This window comes from Microcebus murinus, chromosome 7 (genome assembly GCF_040939455.1).
Source record: "Microcebus murinus isolate Inina chromosome 7, M.murinus_Inina_mat1.0, whole genome shotgun sequence".
NCBI lineage: Eukaryota > Metazoa > Chordata > Mammalia > Primates > Cheirogaleidae > Microcebus > Microcebus murinus.
The window spans coordinates 15,602,366-15,622,789 of NC_134110.1; the positions used below are offsets into that span (position 1 = coordinate 15,602,366).

At 46.3% G+C, this 20,424-nt stretch overlaps 1 protein-coding gene across 2 annotated transcripts in view; it reads right to left on the reverse strand.

The window, feature by feature from the left end:
- Positions 1 to 20,290, reverse strand: part of IGF1R (insulin like growth factor 1 receptor) — a 291,232-nt gene extending 270,942 nt beyond the window's left edge. Inside the window, exon 1 of one of the 2 annotated variants that reach the window (XM_012764522.2) lies at positions 19,108 to 20,290. In XM_012764522.2, the coding sequence (XP_012619976.1) occupies positions 19,108 to 19,201 (94 nt within the window). In that variant the 5' untranslated portion in view covers positions 19,202 to 20,290. The remainder of the gene's footprint in view (positions 1 to 19,107) is intronic. The other variant, XM_012764524.2, reaches the window with a different exon arrangement.
- Between the last annotated feature and the right edge of the window lie 134 nt (positions 20,291 to 20,424).

The window sequence follows — 20,424 nt, forward strand, 5'->3', positions numbered from 1 at the left end:
GTATTGCTAAGGACTCAGAGGTGGGCTGCAGCACAGGTCTGTCTTCTGTTGCAATTCCTTCCAACTCACTGATGCTGGTGTCGGCTTTACAAAACAGACCCTGGGGAGGGTCAAGATGAGCTGCTTTTAACTGAATTCCACACATCTGGTAGGTGCATGCTAAGGTGGGCAGAGAGGAGGAATGCACCTCCATGGAACTCAGTTTTCAAAGAGTGAAAGTTAAGCTCTCCTGGAGAATATAACTTCCCTCTATGTAGCTCCTGCAGAGTTTAAAATAAGCAACCTATCTGTCCTAAAATGGGGGAAATGGGGTCATACAGAATTTCTCAATAATTGAGTTCCGCTCAAACTGCATTCACTTCAAGAAAAGCAATGGGGTGCTCAGAAGACAAACTACACATTTCAAGCATTTGGTTAAGAAGGCAAATGTGCTCAGTGCCATCCTGATAACACATACTTTTAGGTACTGAATGTCACTTACATTTTAAAAATGAAACTGTAACCATCTCACAGACATGACCAAGAACTTACAGAGTCCTGGTCTTGAGAATCCTTAACAATAACACATGACTCCATGGTTACTAACTGCAGGACTGTGTGCCCCAACTAAATCTACAGACTGAAGCCCCAAGCCCCAATGGAATGGCTTGTGAAGGTGAGGCCTTAGGTAGATGATTAGGTTTAGACGAGGTCATAAGGGTAGAGGCCCATGGTGGGATGAGTGCCCATAAAGAGACCAGAGCTCTTGCTTTCTCTGCCCTACGAGAATACAGCGAGAAGACATATGCCATCTGCAAGCCAAGAAATGGCCCTCACCAGAAACCAAATCAGTTGGCACCTTGATCTTGAGAAACAAACGTCTGTGGTTTAAGGCACCCAGTCTATGGTAATTTGTTACGGTCATCTGAGCTGGCTAAGACAACCATACAGCCCTGTAACAGCACATCTCTCTCTTTTTCTGTGACAACACCTCCTGCCCAATGGCACCAGGTAAAACAAGCACACAAGCAAACAAGCAAAACAGTCGTGGCAGGACCTGGGAAAGACAAGAGTGGTCACTCGGGTTTGCTTCCGAGGTACAGGGAAAATGCCAGTCCAACCACCAGACAAGAATCAGCAGCTGGCTTCCTGCTGTAGGTCCCAGACCAAGAAGAGCTGCTCCTCCAGACAGGGTGGAGAAAGCTCTTCTCACAGCCAGACGGGCGCAGCTACCTCTCAGTCTTATCTGGAATCCAGCAGGTCTGGGCCTGAGCACGGGTGCCTCGAGAGAATGACAACTGACTACAAAGAACCAGCCCCAGAGAGATCTGAAGGAAAGGTGGATACTGGCCTTGGACATGCAGGTGTCCTGTGACCTCAAGCAACACATCCCTTGGAGCTTCTGCTTCCTCAGATGTAAAGTGAAGGGTCTGGCCCTTTTCTCCTTTTCGAATGCTCAGATTCTTGCCTGCAGAGGTCAGCACCTTTCTTTCAGGGCTCCCTAGGTAATGAGGGAGTCAGTTTGCAATAAAAAATTGAGCTATCAAAACAAATGAAAAACTTCCAGTATAATCAGTGAGGGAACCAAATATCTAAACAAATCTCTCTTCTGGAAAAATATGAAAATGAAAAAGCAATTACACGTCACATGGCTGATTAGCAATAAATTTCATTTGTGACTACGATGGCATGAGAGTTTGACTCCTGACTTGCTTTCCTTGAAAGGAAAACATTATCTGCAATACTGTCTCTCATTGTAGAAAACAGACCCATCCCTTGTGACTTAGCTCAAAAAGCTTAGTCTTGGAGGCCTCCCCTGACCTCACAACTCCCTCGTTGTGACACCCTCAAAAAGCACGTGACCCTCAGGTATGACTTCGATGGGCAGAGACTGGTCTTCTTGAATTTGCCCACCCACACACACTATTCCACATGCTACATGCTCACAGTTGAAACAGTCAAGAAATGACTTTTTTTAATTGTAGTAAAATATACATAAAATTTACCATCGTAACTATTTTTTGTATACAATTCAGTGGCATTAAGTACATTCACATTATTGTGCAACCACTACCACCATCCATCTCTAGAACTCTCTCATCTTCCCAGACTGGAACTCTGTATCCATTAAACACCATCTCTCCATCCCTCTTCCTCCAGCCCCTGGCACCCACCGTTCTACTTTCTTTTCTATGCATCTGACTACTCTAGGGACCTCATAAGTGGAACCAAACAGGATTTGTCCTTTTATGACTGACTTATTTCACTTAATGTAATGTCTTCAAGGTTCATCTACACTGTAGCATGTGACAGAACCTCCTTCCTTTTTAAGAGGAGTAACATTTCATTGTATGGATACACCACATTTGGTTTATTCATCCATTGAGGGTCACTTGGGTTACTTCCACTTTTCAGCTATTATGAATCGTTATTCACTGCCATGAACGTGGGTATACAAATATCTGTTCAAGTCTCTGCTTTCATGTCTTTTAGGCAGATACCCAGGAGTGGAATCTGTCAATTTTACAATTTTTTGAGGAGCCACCATACTGTCTTCCACTGTGGCTACACCGTTTGCATGCCCACGGGTTCCATTTCTCCACGTCCTGGCCTACACCAGGCTTTTTTGGTAACAGCCACACTAATGAGCGTGAAGTGGTATCAACTGTGGGTCTGACTTGCATTTTGCCAATGACTAGTGACTTCCAGCATCTATTCATGTGCTTATTGGCCTCAAGGAATTAAGATTTTTAAACTAAAGGAATTAACTCCTGTTCCTAAGAGACCTTTTATCACAAAAAGTAAACAGTATCATTACTTAGTACTAATTGTTAAATTGTTTAAGTGGTCTGGGCTCAAAACACATTTCCCTTGGAAACACAGAGTAGGTGACGGCCCCCTACCAGGACCACTCAAGCCCAACTAACAAGCTGCCTACTCGAGACTAAGCTTGAATTCCAGTCCTGGGAAGCAGAGACCCTGCACAGCCCACGGGGCAGAGCAAGAGGGCAGCTCCTTCTCACTGTCCTGGAGGATGGCTCTCCCGCAAAACGTTGACTGATCAGGCGACACAACCGCGGCTGGCTCCCCACCCTGACGGAAGCCTTCTCCTTCTCAGGCAGCCTCATCCCTGTGAGCAGCCCTCGACCTACACACAAGGGCCACAGGTTCTCAGTTTTCCCCGCTCTCAACATGAAATAGTCTCAACAGTTTCTAGACACATAGGTTCATGCTTTTCATAAATCCCGAGCCCTAAACTTTGGCTGGAAACATAAGTCCCACCCACATTCCTCATGCTCCTGACCCGGGTCCTCCCCAGAAGGCCACATGACCCCGCATTACCTACCTCTCCTTAATGAAGGAAGAGAGCGAAGGGTCAAGGGGTCTACACGCCGCTCACCACATGGGAATGACCCACACCACATCAGCCTTCTTAGAAGGACGCTTGGAATCCAGATAACCCATCTCCTGGAGGAGGACCCTTCACTCCCTTCCCCAGAGGCAGAAGCAGTATGGGGAGGGGTGCACATCCAGCCCCAACAGAGCACTAGGGAAACTCTCTCTGTAAGATGAAACTAGAGTCTTAACTCTCCAGTCAAAAAAATAGTAAATGCAGCTAAGATCAGAACAGCAGAATCAATACACACCCAGGAGGGTACTATTTTTTCCCTTTTAAGGAAGGGTATAACTTCCAATGTGTATCTCCCATCCCTAACAATAACAGTAACAGCTAACCCTAGTGCTTATGATAGGCACTGAGTTCTAAGAACTTTATGTGTATTTGCTCATGAAGTACTTGTAACAATCCTCCGAGATGGGGACCATTATAACCTTCCATTTTACAGATTAGGAAAGTAGAGGAGAGAGGGTAAATAACGTGCTCTGGGCACAAACTGTAAGTAGACTTCTAAGTCTCTGGCTCTGGGATCTAATTCTAGTCTCAGAAATGGTGGAATCAAAGCCACCAAACAAGACTGGGGGAAAAGGTGCAGGAGACAGGGCAGAAGGCCTACTTTCCAACTGGGGAAAGCACAGACTGTGCTTCAGCTCTGCTATCTCCAACAGGTGAAAGATGACTTAAAATTCAGAATTCACTATCCTGATAGCAGGAAATTAACACAAAAGCCCACTGGGCCAAATGATATCACCCTCCGGGGAAGCCTCTTGCATTGCTGTGTTTTTTAATGTTATTCATCAAGTGAAAACAAACAGATACAGTTGCAGAACAGGCAGCACCCAGCCAGTAGCACTAATCCCGGACTAAAATGGACAATTGCTTCTCATCAAGAACTACAACGTGTCCAGTTGATTTCAGAACATAAATCCACACAAGTTAAAAAGCACTAGTAGCAAAGCCTAGACCTGGATGCAAAGTTGGCGTCCCTTTTTAAATGAATCATTCCTCTCCATGTGCACGGTGAGGGCTGGGAACAGCCCTGCCAGGTGAGCCAGCAGGTGGGGAGCAGGGGCTGCCTCCCCATTCCAGCCTCAGGAAGCCCAGGGCCATGTACCTGCCTGGCCCAGAACCAGCCTCAAGGGCCCCTGACCTTGCCCAGGAGGACACACAAGGACCCATGTCTTGTTTGGATTCCCTCTGAAAGTTAGAAAGCAGTGCCCCAGCAAATGAAGTGTAAGAGCCCTCACCTGAAAAGCTTTCACTTTTATTTTCAGAGGAGAGGAATCAATTTGGAGGAAATATGACTCCCACAGGTTTTAACCCTGGTCCATAACTTTCCCAGGCACCTGTGATTCCCCTAACAAGGCTAAGAGTTCTTCCACTTTCTAAAGTCCATTTCTAAAAACAATTATAAAATGTTGAACGCTGCAGTTTCCAAAGGACTTTGCTATGTGAACGGCCTCACTGGAGCTTGCTCCCTAGTTCTCTTTGTTCTGTGCCATGAAGGTGCCAGGTGCCTCGTTGAGAGCCCGCTCTATGTTGCTGCTCCGGTCCTCTAGCCAGCCCGGGGCCATGCGGGTCCTGCCTCTCCATCCCCTGGAGGCCTCTGGACAGCCCACCCAGGCCTGCTCCTCCAGCAACCAAGCCCCTGACGGGCAGAGTCACCCCCTTAGCCTCAGTCATCACTCCCCTTAGCCAGGCCAATGTGTCCCATCAGTTCCTGCTTCCCTGGTCTCAGATCTAGAGACGATGCATCCCCCCACCCCATCTTCATCACCTCCTTCATCTATAGCCACTGGTTCCCACGGGATTCCCTCTTTCTGTCCCCTAATTCTGAACCCATTGAGAGGCAAGAGCAGCCTTCCTAGAATACCCTTCTCAGCAGGTCCACTGCGATTGGTTCTGACACCCACCCTCCATTCCATCAGTGCACCCTGCCACCTACACCACACACGTCCCTCCCCCTGCTAGGGTGCTATTCCCCGGACCGTGAGAGGCAAATACTTGGGGCGCACTAAAGTCAGATGTCCTCCCTAAAGCTACTCAGGCTATTCAGCAGCTCGATGACCACACCACCTGCAGCCCACACACTGCTCCAAACCTTTAGTCGGCATCCCATAATTTTGCACTGAACACATGTTGCCTGTTACTGGTCACCAGTATCTGAGTTTTCCCAACTAGACAGTAAGCTCATTGAGGGGGGAAAAAAAAAAATCACACATCTTTTAATATGCTCTCCAGGGAACAGAGGCCACTGGAGGCCCTCAACTCTTGACACCAAAAACAAGGCTTTGTTCCCTCCCCACCACTCACCTCCTACTCCCCACTCTTCAGCTGGGGACATAACCTTAAACCAGAGCCAGCCTAGTTTACTTAAAGATAACTCTTCAGGCACAGAGAGGCAAATGGTTAGTGGTTCCAAAGGCTGCCCTGTCACTCACACTTCCTGGGTTCAAACCTTCACTGTAGGCATGCAAAGGAAGACCTCCCTTGAGTGGTGGCAATGCCTCGGTACTGGGGGAGTATGGGAGGACTGGAGCCCCAAAGACAGTCCACAAGAGCCACCATGGTACATGGGGAGAAGAAAAAGCATCCATTTGTTAGATTCTTTCCATGTGCCCATTCTGCTGGGCATCTTAGATACATTCTTGCTAATTCTCATGGCATCCCCACTAGCCCAGTGTTATTCCAAATTACAGATTCAGATTCTGAGGCCTGAAGCTCCCTCACCAATACCCCCTTCCCATCAAAGACAGGGAGACAGTGAACTGCTTGAGGGGACCTGGCTTAAAAGGAAGAAGAGCTGTGCATATGCAAACCCCACAGGGAAAAGCAAAGGCCAGTGACACCCAGTTCAACATTCACATGGTAATTTTACAAGATGCTTTTTTATAACCTGCACTTGAAATTAACAAACCAGATTGAAATAATTATGTTTATATATTCTACAAGAAATATCCCACCTCACAAGTCTACTCAGGAGTATTAAGACTTTAGCGATAATTTCTTAGGTTTTAATTAAGTTCTGGAGGCCTCTTTATACTATCCTGGAAAAGTAAACTTTCTTCTGTCAAAAGGTAGAACTAAGAAACACAGCGAAGACCCCATCTTCCCCTAAAATGGAAAACTTAGCCAGGAGTGGTGGTGCACACCTGTAGTCCCAGCTACTCAGGAGGCTGAGGCAGGATGATCACTTGAGATTGCAGTGAGCTATGATGATACCACTACACTCATTCTAGCATGGGTAAGATCTTGTCTCAAAAAAAAAAAAGGGAGAGAGGCAGGACCAAAATTTACCTTCTCCAAGAGTCCCACCACGAGACTGTCAAAAGCCTTGACCAATAACCAAAACAGCACAGGAGGGGGTACTTAGGTGATGAGAGACATTTAAGACTTGGCTACCAGTCTGGTGCAGTGGCTCATGCCTGTAATCCCAGCACTTTGGAAAGCTGAGGCAGGAGAATCTCCTGCAGCCATCAGTTCAAGACCAGCCTGGGGAACACAGCAAGAACCTTGTCTTTACAAAAGTTTAAAAAAGAAAAAATTAGCCAGGCACAGTGGCATGTACCTGTACTCCTAGCTACTTCGGAGGATCACCTGAGCCCAGGAGTTTGAAGTTACAGTGAGCTATGATCACGCCACTGCTGTCCAGCCAAGAAAACAATGCAAGAAACAGAAACAAACTTCTGGTTCAGTGATTCTGCCGGTTCCAGCCAAACCTTCCTAAGAAATTCATCTCTTTCTGCCTAGTGTCTTGGGATCTGAAGGTTAGAAAGGACTGAGAAATGGCCAAGCCCTCCCTGTCATTCGGAAGTCAGCAGCAGTAGAGGCACCCACTGGCTCCCTGAGGCTCCCCTCCAGCCCTCCGCGTCAGGCCACTCTGAGGACCACCGCATGGCAAGTCCAGCTGAAGATGCCTACCTTCAATCAGGCACCCAGCCCCACAGTGGTTTAAAGCAGCGGTCCCCAGCCTTTTTAGCACCAGGGACCAGTTTCAGGGGAGACAGTTTTTCCACTGACCAGGGCAGGGGGAGGTGGTTTCGGGATGATTCAAGTGCATTACATTTATTGTGCAGCCAAACCTCTCTGCTAATGATAAACTATATTTGCAGCCACTCCCCAGTGCTAGCTCCACTTCAGATCATCAGACATTAGATTCTCATAAGGAGTGTGCAACCTAGCTCCCCCGAATGCACAGTTTACAGAAAGGTTCTCGCTCCTGAGAATCTAATGCTGCAGCTGATCTGACAGGAGGCGAAGCTCAGGCTGGGATGTGAGCGATGGGGAGCAGCTGTAAACACAAACACAGATGAGTTTCACTCAGTAGCTAGCCCGTGCTCACCTCCCACTGTGCAGCCCAGTTCCTAACAGGCCACAGCACTGGTCTGCTCCATAGAGTTGGGGACCGAGGATTTAAAGCACACTGCAAACATGAGTAGGTGCCAATGAATTATTCATTAAATCTTATCTATAGGGAATTTATGGAACAAAGTTTCCATCCATAGGGATGAGGCGATCCCGATACCAGGCCAGACTCACAAATGACCTTTTCAGGAGTTCTAATTTTTATTATTCACTTCAGTGTGCAAAGAGCCTAATGAAACAATGATTTTAAAGATAATTTTATTGCTTTCAAGTTCCATGTAGCAGTAACTGTGATGATATTAATAAAATGTTTCGGCTGGCAGAGCTACAATGATTAGATGAAAAGAAATTTGTTGTACATAAAGAGTGGTTCAAAGTAAAAGGGAGGAGTCTCCTTTTAGGAAATCTTCCATTTCTCCAGCTCCTCCCTCTGTGCAAGGCATTGGGCCATGCCCCGGGGAATTCAAAGATGACCAAGGTACCCTTTCCTTCCCTCAACAGTAGGGGAAAACAATGGGGGAGGGAAGAAGCCCTAACAGAGGTAGACAGAGTACCAGAGGAGTGTGAAGTCAGAGCAACCATCCCGCAGGCAGAATGAGGGCCACCAGAGAGTGCAAAGGTAGCTAATTCTTAAAGGAGTTTGCCAGAGGGCAAATTGGTAATATTGTTATTCCCAGTAGAGGGGCTTCCACCTGCCAAGACAGAGTGAGAAGTACAACCTGCTTCAGAAACAGTCTAAGAAATTGTTCAGAAGGTCTGAAAGGAAGGCAGGCTAAAGTTCTCTCTCAGGTAGTCAAACAAATGATTTCCAAATTAAAAATATTAAAAGGCAACCATAAGGAAATGAGTCAAAAGCTTTTGACAAATAAAACTGAACAACCACCTATATATTATGGGTAGTGTCACCAAGGAAATGAGAAAGTAGTTTCAAAAATAGCAATAAAACATGACACCAAACACAGAAAATTAGCTAACAAAATGCAGGCAACTGTGAGGCCTAACACCAGTAATGAAAGTATTTGTTGTTATTATTTCTGATGAACTTCTTAACTACATAGAATAGCCCAAGGGACACATATAAGAATGATAATTAAAGTGTTACTACCTATTTAAAAAAGCAAAGGAAGGTAAATTTTGCTGTATTTTTCAAAATAAATCAGAAGTGTTTTTTTCAAAATCTCTAATCTTGTGGCTGGGCACCATGGCTCATACCTGTAATCCTAGCACTTTGGGAAGTTGAGGCAAGAGGATCGCTTAAGCCCAAGAGTTCAAAGTCAGCCTGGGCAACAGTGACTTTGCAAAACAAATTTTTTAATTAGCCAGGCGTGGTGCTGTGGGCCTATAGCCCCAGCTATTCAGGAGGTTGAGGCAGGAGAATCACCTGAGCCCAGGAGTTTGAGGTTGCTGTGAGCTAGGCTGAGGCCACAGCACTCTAGCCTGAGCAACAGAGCAGAGACTTTGTCTCAAAAAAAAAAAAAAAAAAAAAAAAATCACCGTAGGTATAACAACTGCCATTGCAGTATGCTTGCTTCCAGCATTTAGGAAAATCCCAATTCTCTCACAATAGCTCACACTGACATAGTAGAGCAACCTTAATCCCAAACCGTACCCCAGTGGTTTCCACAGAAACCTGCAGTATCCATATTTTCTTGCAATCAGTTCTTAGGAACCCAGCCAGAAAGTGGGAAGGGATCGTGGTCTTCCTCCTCAGGACTCTGTTAATAGTCACTGAATAGGCCGAATTTCCTCTCTGGCCACTAGATGGCGCCTACGCACTGGTGAGATGGGCAAAGTGCACACTGGACACCTCTCGAGTGAGCAGAAATTAACAAATGAAAAACTTATAGGAGAAACTACATACAGCATAATACACAGATCTCTGAAATGTAAGGTGAACTGTTCGGGGGAAGGGGCTCCTGAAAAAATATAATATCACACAACTCTGTTTAATAAGCAAAACGACATCTTGTTAATAAGCCCCTTAGCAAAATAAAGTTTTATTACAGATCATATTAAGCATCTATATGCCAGGCTCTGGCGCTATCCAAAGATCACATCCATAAGAACAGTAACAGCTTGAGGACTCCATAAGTGCCAGGTTCCGTTCTACACACTTGACATGCTTACAAAATCATTTAAGTTTTATGAATAAATATATGAACTAGGTTTTATTAAAATCATAATTTCACAGATGAGGAAACAGTGGCAAAAGAAGGTTAAATAATTTGCCTGAGATCTTAGCTGCTGGGGAGCTGCAGAGTCAAACCAGCCACTTGAGCTGCACTGTCCTCACAAAATGACAACAGCCAAGGAACAAGACAAAACAAATCATCATTTGTGGATGTGAACTCAAAAGGAGTAACGGGGAAGTCAGATCCACAGAAGTTAGGAAAATCACAAGAAGCTTCCCGAAGGAGAAGGAATCTGAGTTAGAAATTAAAGGATGGCCTCTCAAATCAATTAAAGGTATTTGGGGAAAAGGAATTAGCTGACTTAGTATCCTGCCTTTAGAAAGTTACAGTCTTGTCCCTAATTTTACAGATATAAAGTTTCTACCTGATACTTAGAGATTTAAAAGCAAAAAAAAAAACAAAAAACATTTCCCCCCAAAAGTTTGTTTTTTCAGAGATAGAGTCTAGTTCTAGCACCCAAGCTGGAGTGCAGTGATCTGATCATAGTTCATTGCAACCTCAAATTCCTGTACTCAAGTGATCCTCCTGCCTCAGCCAAGTAACTGAGACTACGGGCTAGCCCCACCACACCCAGCTTTTTTTTTTTTTTTTAGATATAGGGTCTTGCTATGTTGCCCAGGCTGGTCTCAAACTCCTGACCACAAATGATCTTCTCACCTCAGCCTCCCACCCAAAATGCTGGGATTACAAGCATGAACCATAGCACCTGGCCTCAAAATTTTCTGAGTTTAGTTTTCTAAACACATTAGAAAATGTTATTTTGTTGTTTAGTGAGAAAAGAAGAAACAACTTCAGCAAACATTTTTAAGTCTCCCCATTTCTGTTGAGACTCAGAAAACATAAAACAACTTGTTTGTGTCCAAAGAACTAATTGGCAGTTAAGGAGAAACTAGAGCTAAGGTGACCTTCCTGTGCTCGTGAGTGGCACTTTCTGCTATTCAGTATTGGGGGGGGGGGGCAGGTAGGAAAGTGAGTAGCAGAGTAGTGAAAAGGAAAAACACTCCAAGCCATGGAAATAGTAAGAGCAAAAAACCCTGGCAACAGGAACAGTATTTACTTTCCATGAGGCTGAAGCACAGGTGCTGGGGAGTACTGGGAATTAAAACCGGATCCCCATAGCAAAGTCTCATTCAGGACCTATTACAGCCCCATATGAGGTGCCTCGGACTTGATTCTCAGACCAAAGAGGTGAGAATCTGGGGCTGGCAAGTCCATCAAACCAAAGGGATGGCACAGGAGTCCGAGCTGGTTCAGAGGCCAACTCAGCATGTACTCAGAGTCGATGCAGGTCTGGACTGGACCAGGGTGGAGACAGAAACAGGGGCAAATCTTAGTGATTTCAAGTGACTCAGTGAGGTTGAAAGGAAACATTCAATTAACCAGTCTCCCCAGAAAAGGACAGGCTACAGAACTGAAATTTAGCTAGAAATTCCATCTGGAGCTAGTCCCTGTTGTTGAAAATCTTACTGAGGTGCATGTTAGAAAGAAAACCCCAAATATATCACCTGACCAAGAAAGGCTTCTGTAACAAAAGAATTAAACTGTACCATGTTGTGACCTAACATATGCTGTGAACTCATTATCCACAGAAATCAGACAACAGCAATAACGGAAGCTGAACAGCACATCTTCCTCTGCCGCTGGTCTCTCTGTTCATTTGTTTATGTAGCAATCTGTGCTTCTCTTTCAAGTCCTGAGTATGTGAGCTTGTGTATTATCCTACTACAATGAGACCCAGGGAAATTAGGTAGGGAGCATAAATACAAGGCCACATGGATAAATATGGGCACAAGTGAGAAAGATTTTACAATCCAAATACAATTAATGGCTTAGAATACTCATTGCAAGCTGATGCAGTCAATTGGATCATGGGCTTTTACCTGGACTTTTTCTCCATGCTGCCTACTTTTTCCAGGAAGTTATCAAAGGTCATCAAGATACTTCAAATTGGGGAAAAACTGAAAAACTGTTATACATAAATTCATCTCTCCCTAATTATCAGATATCTGTCTGTTCCTTAAAGTTCTATTAACTAAAAGTGTACCTGACTCAAATCGGCATGTCTGATTTACTTGGTCAAATATATATTCCCAATAATCAATTTTTTAGAGACAAACCATTGACTATATATTTTATAGAAGAGGACAGGCTGAATGTAAGCATTCAAACTATGTCAGGAAATTTTAAAGTTCTGCTCTATAAAATATTTATGCATTAAGACTGTCAAAATATATTTCTTTCTCTTACATCAAGAATAACTTAAAAAGTAGTATGCTTTTTAAACCGACAAAAAAATTCCAAAGCCAGTGCCACGTTAAAAGAAAATGGTCACAGAAAAGTATACAAAATAGCAACAACAACGTATTTCAGACTCTCAGAATTTGAATGGATGGGTGGAGATATACAATTCTGAACAAATGGTATTCTTATTATGTAACTCTTACTGAAGTAGAGGCCTGTATTATTAAGGGGGCTAAGAATGTGGAGTGAGATAACAGTTTCAAACTCCTCCCCACCCCAAGAACTTTCTAGACTAATAATAGACTACTCTCTAAAGTCTTTATAAATGCTTTTATAAAAATTGTCTTCCAGACTGTTACAAGGTGAGCAATTTAAAATAGGCATATACCTCTGCAGTATGTGATGGCACCAGTCATACGTGTGCACATCTTCCCTAGCTGGCTGGCCAGGCACTCTGATACTCCAAATAATAAAGTGCGGACTTCAAGCCCACCAGCCATTGTAGGCAGGACAAGTCAGTGAGCTCTCTGGACACATCTCCCAACAACTTATAAACTAAGCCATCACCATGATTAACCAAGTTGAACATAAATGTAAGAAAAAGGCAATCCCTGCATTCCTATTTACTTTTCCCAGCCATAAATAACAGCAACAGTGCACTGTAAAAGTTATTGCAATCGTAGGTGTTCATCCCTCACAATAAAAGAAACTACTTTCTGTTGTGTTCCAGTAAAATCTGAACAGCAACTGATGAGTTTAAAAATTCTTGTAGTCCAGAGCAGAAAACACACAAAAAAAATTTTAAATGTGCTTACTAGTTTGTTTTAGTTTTGAAAATAAACATATCAGCAATTTCTATGGCTTGATTCATACCTTTAAAAACTTGAGATATTTTATGATATCAGAATGAATTTGTAAACCTAAAGAACTGAGCCCAATAAGTACTCAACAAGTATTTGAGGAAGAAAGGAGGGAAAAAATATTTCTCAATTCAAGTGAAGAAATATAATCTTTCCTTAAGATTTTGAAATAAATCAACTTGATATGACATAATTGAAATTGGCATAAGTGAAAAAAAAAAGGGAAATCTTCAAAAATGATATCTGGAACATTAAAACATGAGTAAAACTGACCATTTAAGAATGGAAAATGACTTCAGTCTTCAAAAGTCCAGAAGTCTCAAAATCAAAGGTATCGTTAATATTCTGAGTCAAAAACCAAAGATATTTAACAAAAGAAAACATCATGCTGAGAGAATATGCATCTACTGAGATAACTAACTTGTTTTTAAAGATCTTTTTCTACTAGCCATTTTATATACCAAATATATGTGCCTCCATCAGAACAAATCGATTCTTTCACAGATCCTTGGGGGGTGGGGGAGGAGTGTGTACATATTTCAAAGTTTTAGTCTTTCCGAATATTGGAAATCAGTCATGCTCCCCAAATGTCAATGGGTCTAAATGTCCACAAACACTGGGGCTGCCCCCCCAACTCACCACACACTTAGTTTAGGCCAAATCACATCTTTACAAATAACTGGAAAACTTCCTCTTGCTAATCTGATGCCAAACACCATTTTCCAGGAGGGTTCAAAGTACACCATCAATCATGCACTGTGCTGTCTTTAAAGTGTTTGAAGTTTTCCTTCGGAACATCTCGGAGAGAGAAATAAAGAAACTATATCCCTAGCATGTGTGCAACTATTATATATTTAGTACAATTGAAAAGAGTTCATCTCTTGGACTCAGATAGCACCTGTCATAAGTTGGCTAAGAAAAGCAATTCAAAGCAAGTTTGCCCACGGGCACAAATACCTCTTCTATGAACTAAGGTTGATTTTTCAGACGAGTTTTGAAAACAAATCGAAGAACATCACAACCTCACAACCCAGAGAGAAACACATCTTGTACACTTTACCATAAAAACACACACAGTTTCAGGATTTGTCTCCTCAATCTTATTCTTACCCCCTCATGCTTTTAAAAACATCAAGTTATGTTTAAATTATAAAATGCCTCGAAATTACAAATGTTTCCTAATGATTTCCAGAAAGCTAAATAAGCAATATTTAAATCCAGGAAACTTCTGAAATAAGCCCCATCTTTCTTACAACTCAAAACATGCCATGCAACACTCAGGCACACACCTATGTCTCCTAACTTTTGGAAAAAGGCAACTACGAAACTGCACATTTTAATCATAATTATCATAACCAATGTTATATAGAAGGCAAAGCTGCTGGCCAAGAAGGGTGAACACCATCTGTATGATGATATTCCAATACGAGGGAAAGTACTGAGGCAAAAGTGGTGCAGCAAAGGCTTTCCAGAAGATCAACAATACTGGTTTCCTTCATGTCTTAAGTCTATGAAAATAATTGTAAAGGGCCTTTAAAATACTGCCCACTGTCTATTTGAAAACTGTGCATTCTATGCTGAGTCTGAAAAAAAAAATCTGAATTTTCAAGTAACTTCATTTCATACAAGAGTTTATAAAATGCCCCTAGGACAAAAGCAAGACCCCCTTTTTTATATGCTCACACATTGTCCAGCACAAGCTCCACTTTCATACAGTAGGTGCCCAATACTTGCTGGCTGGTTTCAGTTGCTTCTTACAGCACATTCTTACAAAACCAACGAAACCAGATTAAAAAGGAAACCACCATCCCTTGAGGGCTCCCCTTGGCAAAACTTTAAGGTAACAAGTGAAAATGATACAGTTGATTTTCATTACTGCCCTGATCTTGCAACAATAGGAAGGGCAGGAAACATTTTTATTAGTAAACTAAGACTTAGACAAAGACCAAAACCAAATGTAAACAACAATTATTTTCTACGTCTTTTCCTATTGAAAGACTAAGGTAAATTTGGATCAAGGCACATAGTTTGAAAACAAAAAGGCCTTTGTTATACTTTAAAATCTTTTGTTCTGTAAGAAATTTTAATTTTTTATAAAAATCACCAAATGCTTTAAAACAACTACTGTATCATATAAAGATTTCTTCTGCTCAGACTCTGGATCTATTTAAGAAATAAAATAAGCAACAAAGAAAAAACAAGGCTACACTAAAATGAACAGTTCATCCTCAGTCTTTACTACCACTTGTGGTCAATATGGCATATCAAAAAAGAGAGTGGAAATTCTTTACCATCTTAAAATTACACATTATTTCTTTGTTAGAAAACATACATAATAAAATTTCAACTACAAAGAGCCGTCCAGACTCAGCTCCTAAACTCTCTCTTGAAAAACTCAATATCATTTCATATCTAGTTGAAGATTTTATTGTCAAAAATCTGACTTTCACTAGCATTTGTGGTTTTTAACCTAACCCTGCAATCCTTAACTGGAGCTATGTATAACCAAGGTTCTTTTTTCCCCCCTGCTTGTCCATTTCTCCTATGGCATTGAATTCTTGCTCTACAGTCTCAATTGCCAGTCTGCTGTATTGCTGTAATTCATACATTTAAAACACAAGGTTGGAGTGGGGGAGAGAAAAGAGATATTTTAATACAATTTTTATGTCGAAGGTAGCACAATGATTTCTTTTCAACCTTAGCACATTTCTTAAAAAAAAAAAAAACAGGTTGAGATATAATTCACATACCATAAATGTCATCGATTTAAAGTGTACCATTTTGTGGTTTTTAGCATATTCAAACAGTATACTCAGAGTTGTGCAACCATCAACACAAACTAATTTTAAGACATTTTCATCACCCCAAAAAGAAGCCCTGCACCTATTAGCAGTCACTCCCTACTCCATCCTCCCCCAGCCCCTTGGCAACCACTAACCTACCTTCTGTCTCTATGGACTTGCTGGACATTTCATAAAAATGGAATCCTACAATATGTGGTCTCTTGTGACTGACTTCTTTCACTTTCTGTAATGTTTTCAAGGATGATCTATCCAACCTTAGCTATATCTTAGACTTGGACTTTTCTACTCCTCTTGACAAATCAGACATACTGACCTTTTAAACTCCAAATCCTGACACCCCACCCCTCCACAAAATACCATCTACTTGCCATTTCCCTCTAGACAGTCTAAACTATAATTTGCTATTTAGGTTCTTTCAAAAGTTCTTATTCTGGGTTCTCCTTCTGGTAATAAAACACTAACTTCCTTAAAAAACAGCATTGCACATACCTACATTTCTCTGACAATAGGATGTTAACTGTGCCTGGGGCAGAAAGATGATTGAATCCTTTTAAGGAGATAGCTACAATAAGTTTAAAGTGCACGTTGATTTAAAAAAAGAAGAAAACAGCCATCAGATTATGTGACGATCACTAGCAACTTCCAAACCTCCCTTATTTAAGATGCTCTGTTCACATTATAGTTGATACCAAACAAACATGTCCATATGACTGTATCTGCTTCCAAAACTTCAACATTTCCTAAATTAAAGATAAAACACTCTCCCTACTGCCATCACACTCAAAAGAAGAAACACTAATCCCTACATGTGCTAACAAAATACCTGCAACTGGACCAACAACACTCCAATCTTTATTACTATACTTGACAATGGCTGAAAGATAGGACTGAGTAGCTCATTTCTCTCAGAGCTAAGGGGTCTAGTACCTTTAGGACTAAAAACTGAAAACGAGGTCATACATGTATCATTTCATCCTCAAAATGTCAGAGGCGGAGGGAGGGGCAGGTACGGCGTCCAGGCTTCAGCAAACCATAATCCGGATCTGGGGTGCCTCCTGGGCATCCATCAGGTTTCAAGGAACTAACCATTTTAAAGGGTTCCCTTAAAGTTCTGGCGCCACGGATTAAAAACATACATTAAAATATCTCCTCCCCTCCGGTCTGTGTTCTCAAGAAAAGAGCTTCCTTTCACAAAGAGCGTTTTCCATAAAGAACGCCCCAAACAACAAGACATCCTATTTTAAAATGCCCGACTCCTGCTTGGGGGAAGCAAGGCCATCACTGCTATTTTGAATCTCAGAGCTCATTACCATTAAATAATAAAACTAGAGAAATGAATATAGTTCAATTACGAGCCACAATAAAATGGATTACTTCTCTGGTTTCTTAACTGTATTTAGATTTCAAAGACTAGAAACCCTCCTTTGTCCCCCAAACACCACCTAAACGCCTTAGTAGAAGGGAGCCGGAAGCCTCTCACCCAATCAAGTGTGCTGAAAGTTTAGAAAACAAAGAGCAGGAGAGCCCAGATTTGTGGAAGGTCCGGCCCCAGCCTGCGTCTGCCTCTGTGCAGTAAACACGCTAATTCTGTAAGATCCGCTCTATTCCACCTCGCTCTCGTTTCTTTCAAGACGTTGAGGGGATGTGTTTCTAGAAACAGCCTTTCTGAATTGCCCCTGTGATGGGGCCAGGCAGCCCCCGCTGCCTATTTCTCCCCCTCACTCCCGAAGGCTCAGTCGTGATTTTCAAAGTTAACTGGCACCACCTGCATACCCTCGGCAACCATTACTCACTAACACGCCCTCACCGTCCCCAGCCCCAGATCTGAGACTACATTTAAACTTTTAATCGTGTTCAAATTACCCTGCCATCTCGCATGCACCAGTAAGCCACACTTTAATTTTCTGGGAGGAATAAAACCTCCTCCTCCTGCTGCCTCCACACATCGTGGGGAGTTCTCACTCCCTACGTCCTCGCTCTTCTCTACCTACCCCTGCACACCCCTAACCGACAGCACCAAAACAAAAGCTATCAGATTGCAAACGATAGCGAGTGTGGGGCGACACTGCTTATTAACCGTGTACAAAGGAAGTGCGGGGCGGCAGGCGGGCAGGGCGACACAACTCGCCACAACACCACCAAGGCCACGGCTCCCCGCTCGCAAAACAGAACACCGCCCTCCGCCACCCGCCGCCGCAGCTCCCCGCTCCCTCCACGGCTGCGCGAGGCACCTCTCGCCGGGGCCGGGCGTCTGGGTGTCCCCGTGCGGCCGTGTGGCAGCAGCTACCCGCCGCGCTGCTAGCACGTGTGTGGAACTGCACGTCGGCTCCGACCACACACCCACTAACGCACACTCCGAGTCTACGCCGACATCCTCCATCCCCTCCAGGAGGAGAGGCGACCACAGGCGGGGCAGAAACCAGACGGTCCGAAAACCTTCGGACCTGGGGGCCAAGTCGCGCTCCCCGTAAGAAGCAGGCTGACCAAGGCCTTCGGCCTCACGCTTCCCGAGAGCAGTCCCGGGAACGCTCCCCCCGGCCCCGAGCCGCACAAAGCAGCCCCCTGACGCCCGGGCATACAACCCGCCGCGGGGCTGGCCAAAGTGACGCGAAAGGCCAGGAGCCCAAGAAGCCCGAGAGGCAAAGCACGTTGGGCCCCGCGAGACAGCACCGGGATGTTTGGAAACGTGTCCTGGGGCTACGGGGCCTCTCTGCTGGGCACCTCCCCCTGGAGAGCAGTCCGCACCCCGCGGCCCGCCGGCCCCCCACTCCCCACCGCCGGGTCTGCCCGGGCAGCGAGGGCGCGGCGCGGCGCAGGGTGCTGTCACCGCCGTCTGCGCGCCGCGCCGGGGTCGGCGACGCGTGCGGAGCAGCCCGCGCGCCCGGGGGGTGAGGGTGGCGAGGCCTGCCCCGACCCAACTTCCCCACGGAGTCCTCGCGCCCGGCTGGGCCCCGGGGCCGCTCGAGAGGAAGCGCTGCCCACCCACTAAGCCACGGGACAGGGCCACCGGGACCACGAAAGAGAAAGCCCCTGCGGCCCTTCCCGCGCGGGGATGCGCCGGGCCGGGGCCTCCGGGGCTCCAGACCAACCAACTCGGCCCGGTCCGCTACAGCCTTCCGGCAGAGCCTCCCGCGCCGCGCCCCGCCCCGCCGCTCCCCAGCCCGGGGGCCCGACAGCTGCGACGGTGGCAACTCGGGTTTCGCAAACAGGGCGCAGCCCCTCGGAGGAAAAGTTCCCGCAGTGGCCGCGGGCGGCGAGCACATACTCACTTTCTCCACTCGTCGGCCAGAGCGAGAGCGCGGCGGAGAAAAACAGGAGCCCCCACAGCGAGGTCGGGGACCCTCCTCCGGAGCCAGACTTCATTCCTTTTATTTGGGACGAAATTCCCCTTTCTCAAAAAGAAAAAAAAAAAAAAGAGAGGAAAGGAAAGGAAAAAAGTCTCAAACTCAGTCCTCGCTCCCCCTCCAACAACAGGGCGAAGGAAACAATACTCCGAAGGCGGCGCCGGCCGGGGGCCCGCCGGGCTACGCGGACGGGGCGGGCGGCGGCGCGGGGCGGCCCCTCAGCGCCGGCAGCCGCGGCCCAGGGCTCGGCGGAGTCGGGAACCCGAGGCGCGCCGGGGCGGGCTGTCGGCGTCGTCGGCCTCCATTTTCAAAACCCAGAGAGGCAGGAAGGGGGGAAAACTGCGAAGACAGGGGGGGAACCCCCAATTCGTCTCGGCGAGGAAAAACAAACCCGGCCCCTGACAGTGAGAAAGGCTGCCAGACGCCCGAGCCTCCGCGGCGGGAGGGCGCGACGCAGTTCGCAAGACTGCCACAAGTCCGGGTCGCAGGCGAGGCCGGCCGGGGGCAGAAATGCGGAGTAAAAATGAATGAGTGTCTCCCCCTCCTCCTCCTCCTCGGACTCCGCTCGCCGCCGCCTCCTCCCTCAGCGCCGCCGCCGCCGCGAGCTCCTTCCCAAATCCAGGACACACACAAAGCGGCGGGCCGGCCGCGCCGCTCAGCACTCCCGCCGCCCCGCGCCGGCCCCCGCCCGCCGCCGCCGGCTCTGCGCGCGGGGGCTCCGGCGAGCTGAAGGTCAAAGCCGAGGCGCGAGGCGCGCCGTGGAGCTCCCCCGGCGCGGGAGGGGCGTGGAGGGCGCGGGGGCGTCCGGGGAGCGGGGCGGAGGGTCTGCGTGCGCCGGCCGCGGGCGCGCCGGGGGCAGGCTCGCTGGCGGCGTCCCTCTCGCTGGCTCGCCTCTCTCGAGTTCGCCTGGTGCGCCCGCTCCTCCTCGGGTTTTTTCCCTTTTTATTTTTTTTTTCCGCTCAGCGGAGTTAATGCTGGTAAACAAGAGCCCCAGCCTCGCCGCGCCGCCGCCGCCGCCACTGCCACACACTGGGGGCTCGCGCGCGCGCTCCCGGGGCCGTGCACACGCGCCCGCTCGCACACTCGAGCGGCCACAGCCGCAGCCGCGGCGCGCCGAGGGCCCGGCCCAGGCCGGCGCGCGCCAAGAGCCGGAGCCCGGGATCGCAGGGACGTGCGGAGCGGAGCCCGGGCGTGGGGCGCGAGACTGCGAGGCGCCGCCCCCACCTCCCGCCCGCGCCGGGA